The 6,472-nt window shown below is 43.7% G+C and overlaps 1 protein-coding gene across 1 annotated transcript; it reads left to right on the forward strand.

Annotated features, from left to right (window-relative positions):
• Nucleotides 1–4,895: 4,895 nt before the first annotated feature.
• Nucleotides 4,896–5,776, forward strand: LOC128776080 (uncharacterized; the record flags this gene model as incomplete). Its single annotated transcript, XM_053899186.1, is given in 2 exon segments — nucleotides 4,896–5,554; nucleotides 5,556–5,776. Coding segments are annotated over 2 exon segments (737 nt in total), but the record flags the coding sequence as incomplete, so codon positions are not given.
• Nucleotides 5,777–6,472: the final 696 nt, after the last annotated feature.

Raw genomic sequence — 6,472 nt, forward strand, 5'->3', positions numbered from 1 at the left:
TCTACAAGAGACTGATTTTAGACATGAGGACACCTTCAGATTGAAAGGGAGGGGATGGAGAACTATCTATCATGCTACTGGAGGTCAAAAGAAACCTGGAGTAGCCAACTTATATCATACAAAGTAGAGTTTAAATTAAAGGCTGTAACAAGAGATGACGAAGAGCTTTTTATATTAACTTCAGGGTCTCTCCATCAGGAAGAGCTAAACATTTTAAATGTCTACACACCAAATTCGTAGACACACAAATATATAAAACAATTAATTAAAAATATACAGAACCTTGTTGATAAGAATGTGGTAATTGCAGGGACATTAAATTAACCACAGAAAAAAGGATGGAAAATCTCCAAAAGCATGGAGGTTAAAAAACATCCCACTAACGAATAAATGGGTCAACCAGGCAATTTGAGAAGAAATTAAAAGATATAAGGAAACAAATGAAAACGAAATACAACAATACAAACCCTTCGCGATGCAGCAAGGGCAGTCCTGACAGGGAACAACAAAACAAAACAAAACAAAACAAAAAACAAAACAAAACAACAACAACAACAACAACAACAACAACAACAACAAACATTGCTATCCAGGCCTATCTCAAGAAACAAGAAAAATCCCCAATACAAAATCTAACAGCACACCTACAGGAACTAGAAGCAGAAGAGCAAGGCACCCCAAACCGAGCAGAAGTAGAGAAATAATAAAGATCAGAGTAGAAATAAGCAATATGGAGTCTAAAGGAAAACAGTAGAGCACATCAATGAAACCAAGAATTGTGTTTTTGAGAAAATACACAAAAGTGATAAACGTCTAGCCTGGCTTCTCAAAAAGAAAAGAGAGGGGACCCAAACAGGTAAAATCACAAATGAAAATGGAATTATGACAACGAATCCCTCAGAAATTCAAGCAATCATCAGGAAACACTATAAGATCTTCTATGCCAACAAACTGGACAACCTGGAAGAAATGGACAAATGCCTCCATACCCACACACTTCCAAAATTCAAACGGGAAGAAATAGAAAATGTGTACGGACCCATAACTAGTGAGGAAATTGAATCAGTTATCAAAAATATCCCAATAAATAAGAGTCCTAGACCAGGTGGCTTCCCTGGCGAATTCTAGCAGACATTTAACGTAGAGATAATAGCTATCCTTCCCAAGCTGTTCCAAAATATGGAAATGAAAGGAAAACTTCCAGACTCATTTTATGAAGCCAGCATTACTTTAATTCCCAAATCAGACAGAGACACAGAAAAAAAAAAGGAGAATTACAGGCCAATATCCCTGATGAATAGGGGTGTAAAAATTCTCAACAAGATACTAGCAAATCTCATTCAATAGCATATAGAAAGTATTCAACACGATCAAGTGGCATTCATTCCTGGCCTGCAGGGCTAGTGCAATATTCACAAATCAATCAATGTGCTACATCACATTAATAAAAGAAAAGATAAGAACCATAGTACACTGTCAATAGATGCAGAAAAAGTATTTGAGAAAATACAGCGTCCTTACTTAATACAAACGCTCAAGAAAGTTGGGATAGAAGGAACCTACTTTAAACATCATAAAAGCCATTTATGAGAAGCCACAGTAAATATCGTCCTCAATGGGGAAAAACTGAGAGCATTCCCCCTGAGATCAGGAATAAGACAGAGATGTCCAATATCACCCCGTTGTTGAACATAGTGTTGGAAGTCTTAGCATCAGTAATCAGACAATAAATGAAATTAAAGGTGTCATCATTTGCAACGATGAATTCAAACTTCCACTTTTGCAGATAACATGACACTATACATGGAAAATCCGACAGACTCCACCAAAAGTCCTCTAGCATTGATACATGAATTTAGCAATGGTGCAGGGTACAAAATCAATGTACAGAAATTGGTTGCGTTTTATACACCAATAATGAAGCAACAGAAAGAGAAATAAAGAAACGGATCCAATTTAAGATGCACCAAGAGTCAAAAAATACCAAGGAATAAACCTAACCAAAGATGTAAAAGATCTGTATGCTGAAAACTATAGAAAGCTTGTGAAGGATATTGAAGAAGATACAGAGAAAGCGAAAAACATTCCATGCTCGGGGATTGGAAGAATAAATATTGACAAAATGTCAATACGACCCAACGCAGTCCTCACATTATATGTAGCCCCAATTACATTGCACCAGCATTCTTCTCCAAGCTGGAACAAGCAATCATAAAATGTGTATGGAACCACAAAAGACCCTGAATAGCCAAAGTAATACTGAAGAAGAAAACCAAAGTGAGAGGCACCACAATGCCAGACTTTAGCCACTACCACAAAGCTATAACCATCAAGACAGCATGGTATTGGCACAGAAACAAATACATAGACTTAATGGCATAGAATAGAGACCCCAGAACTGGACCCACATACGTATGGCCAACTAATCTTTGACAGAGCAGGAAAGAATATCCAATGGAAAAAAAGACAGTCTCTTTAACAAATGGTGCTGAGAGAAGTGGACAGCAACATGCAGAAGAATGAAACTAGACCACTTTCTTACACCACTCTCAAAAATAAACTCACAATGGATGAAGGATGTGAATGTGAGACAGGAAACCATCAAACACTTGAGGAGAAAGCAGGAAAAATCGTCTCTGACCTCAGCGTCAGCAAGTTCTTAGTTGACACATCTCCGAAGGCAATGGAACTAAAAGCAAAAATGAACTATCAGGACCTCATCAAAATGAAAATCTTCTCCACAGTGAAGGAAACAATCAACAAAACTAAAAGGCAGCTGACCAAATGGGAAAAGATGTGTGCAAAAGTCATACTGGATAATTGGCTAGTATCCAAAACCTATCAAAAGAACTCACCAACTCCACACCCGGGAAACAAATAATCCAGTGAAGAAACAGGCAGAAGACTTGAACAGACCCTGTTCTAAAAAAGACATCCAGATTGTCAAGAGACACATGAAAAGATGCTCAACAGCACTCCCCTGTCAGGGAAATCCAAATCAAAACCGCACTGAGATACCACCTCATGCCAGTCAGAGTGGCTGATGTGAGCAAATTAGAAGACTATAGATGCTGGTGAGGATGTGGAGAAACAGGAACCCTCTTGCACTGTTGGTGGGAATGCAACCTGGTGCAGCCGCTCTGGAAAACAGTGTGGAGGTTCCTCAAATCATTAAAAATAGATCTACCCTAAGACCCAGCAACAGCACTGCTAGGAATTTACCCAAGGGGTAGAGGAGTGCTGAAACATAGGGGCACATGTACCCCAATGTTTATAGCACTACTTTCAACAACAGCCAAACTATGGAAAGAGCCTAGCTGTCCATCAACTGACAAGAGAATAAAGAAGTTGTGGTTTATGTATATACAATGGAATACTACTTGGCAATAAGAATGGAATCTGGCCATTTGTGGCAACGTGGATGGAACTGGGGGGGGGGTATTATGCTACGTGAAATAAGTCAGGCAGAGAAAGACCGATACCATATGTTTTCATCCATGTGTGGATCCTGAGAAACTCAGCGGAAGACCATGGGGGAGGCGATGGGGGGAAAAAGTTATAGAGAGGGTGGGAGGCAAACCATAAGAGACTCTTCAATACTGATAACAGACCGAGGGTTGACGTGGGGTTGGGGAGAGGGGAAAGTGGGTGACGGGCATTGAGGAGGGCACCTGTTCGGATGAACCCTGGGTGTTGCATGGAAACCAATTTGAAAATAAATTACATTGAATGAAAAAGGAAATCCAGGGGTTGCTCTTACTGTATATGAGATTGCTTTCCATTTTCAGCACTTTATGAGTGTGAGGTAGTAGTAGCTTAAGCTGCGTAGGTGAAAGTTTTGTGTGTTTAAGAAAAGGAGTTGAATAAAGACAGAGGCCTGTCACATGTATCACGTTGACCTTGGCAAGTTTCTCTTCTGATTGTTACCATGACTTATCACTCTTAGTGATTCACCTAGTTTGGAGTCATCCTTTCATACGAAGTGGATTTCAGTTGATCATGGTAGGTGGTCTTTGTAGTATTTTGTGAATGAATTGTGTATGTGGTGATGATGGATGGACTATGCTGGTTGCTTTCAAAAGCACTTACACGGACGGTGTAACACGTTTTCTACCCTTGGAATCCCATGCGTTCTCTTACTACCTTGTGTATGACTTACCTGAAATATCATGAATTGGTAGGTAGTGAATAGGTTTTAGTGGCACTGAATGCCCTACTGGCCACTCACACAGAATTCGTTGCCACTTTGCTCTTAAGCACACAATGACTCGGTCTTCCCTAAGCTGCATGAAAGTGAGCATGGATACTAACTAGGCAAACTGTTTGCTGCTGCTGTGAAGAACAGCTTCGTGAACTGTGAGCTGTACCAACACAGGTATGGAACCCTAAGCAAGGCACAGTATATCGGTATTCTTTGAAAGGGAAGAGTAGTTATTTCAATTTGGCTTTCATTGCGTTGCATGACAAGGCATTTTATTAGCTAAAACCCTCTTAGAGTCATGTTTGATTGCAAGTTGTGTGTACTGTCCACCGCTAAGTGTCACTTCATTTAGATGGAATTAATGGAGGCTGAAGCACCCGTGCATTCACCTCTAAGACAACCCTCTTGAACTCGTGAAGAATTATGGGCCTTCTCAGGTAAGATTAGGTACAGGTCTTTCTCAAGGGCATAATCTTAAACACAGCCAAACCTAAGGCAGCTTTGGGCAGCCCACCGTGATAAGATATGCAGACATTGTGACCTCACAAAGCGCCTGGTCTCCTAGCAACTGCGATGTAACTCTCACAGCCTGCCTCCTGATTTGGCTTCACGGTAGAAAATTCATCAGGGCCCTGCGGCGGCCGCGAGACCTGGCAAGCGCGGGCGGCCCCTAGTGGCCTCACATCCTGAGCAGCAAGAAGAAGCTGGGGGCGCTGGCCCCAGGAGGCCCTGGCCCTGGCAGCAGGGGAAGGAGCCTCTAGCGCTGCAGGAGGGGCCGCCCTGGAGGCGCCTGAGGAGAAGATGGTGTACACGGGGAGGCAGCAGCCCCCGGAGGCCTGCCTCCAGACGGGCCGGCCAGCTGCCAGGCGGAGGCGCCACGGAGCCCGGACGGTGGCGGTCGGCCAGAGGAAGATGCCGCCCCCGCCGCCGCCCTCCCGCGAAGACAGCAGCCACCGCAAGCCCATGGCCCCCGGGCCCTCCTCCGGGGGCCGCACCCTGGAGGAGAGTGGGAGGGCGGCCACCCCGACGCTGACCACCTGCCCCACCATTCGCGGATTGGGCGACGTGTGGGTCGAGAGCAGCCTGGCAGAAGCGCGGCGCCAGGCGCGCCAAGTCCTGGGAGTGAACCTGGAACCCGTGGTGAGACTCCGCCGCTTCCCAGTGCCTGGGCGTGAGATGCGGGCCACCGCCGCGCGACCTCTCAGCCCCGGGACGGGTTGTGCCTGGAGGGATGAACCAGGGACAGCCTGGACCGCGTCCCCTAGTACACTTTATGGGCGAAGAAGCACCAGATGGTCCCGGCCCGCGCCCCCGGGATGCGGCGCCGCCTGCTGGGACTCCGCGGCAGCTGTGCCCCTCTGCTGCCTCCCAGCACCGGGTCTGCGGAGGGAGGAGACCCCTGGACCGCAAGGGAGGTCCCCTTTCTTCCTAACCCCAGATTGAGATGTCTCCAGGACTGTAGGGGCAGATCCATGTGCTCTCTTGTTCCCTCATTGGTCTGAAGTCCTCAGACTTCCACCCCCACCCCCTCCAAAGGAATTTGGTTCCATGCTTGTGTAATAAAGCTAGAATTTCCTTGCTGTTCTCCCACCTCTGGCTCCTCCCGCCTCATTTTCTTTCTTTCTTTCTTTCCTTTTTTGACTGCCACTCTTTCTGGACGAAAGATCGAATATGTGTGGAAAGTTGTTGCAATAGTTGGTATTCTCAACACCAATTGCAATAGTGGGTATTCTCAATCCCACACCTTTCTGAGTTTTAACTGGATTCCAACGCTTTGACCAAGGATACTGTCTAAGAAATTCAAGCGTATCACTGTTAATAATGTAAGGATTTGTATGGCTTTGAATGTCACGGGCTCGGTGATTACAAACCAAAAGATTCAAAGTTCAACTGTGTACACATTCTTAAGACGTTTCTAAAGATTTTATACTGAAATGTAATGTTGATGTTTACTGAACTCCTAAAGGAAATGGTAGACACTCGGAAGGTTTTGTTTAGTAAAATTAACTTGGGAAATTCTTTATAAGTGGGTAAAATTGAAAATGCATTGAGAAACCTCACGGTTTCTATTAAAAACCAATGAGTGAATTTCAAAAAATAATAAATAAATAAATAAATAAATAAATAAATAAATAAATAAATAAATAAATAAATAAACAAACAAATAAATAAATAAATAAAAAACTGGTGCTGGTTATGGACATGGATGGAATCCACTCGGAAATGACTTGGCCTTGTACCAATCTCACATACTGATCTGGGAATCTTTCC

Source organism: Panthera pardus, unplaced genomic scaffold, assembly GCF_024362965.1.
Source record: "Panthera pardus isolate Hobbes unplaced genomic scaffold, ASM2436296v1 HiC_scaffold_119, whole genome shotgun sequence".
NCBI classification, from domain to species: domain Eukaryota; kingdom Metazoa; phylum Chordata; class Mammalia; order Carnivora; family Felidae; genus Panthera; species Panthera pardus.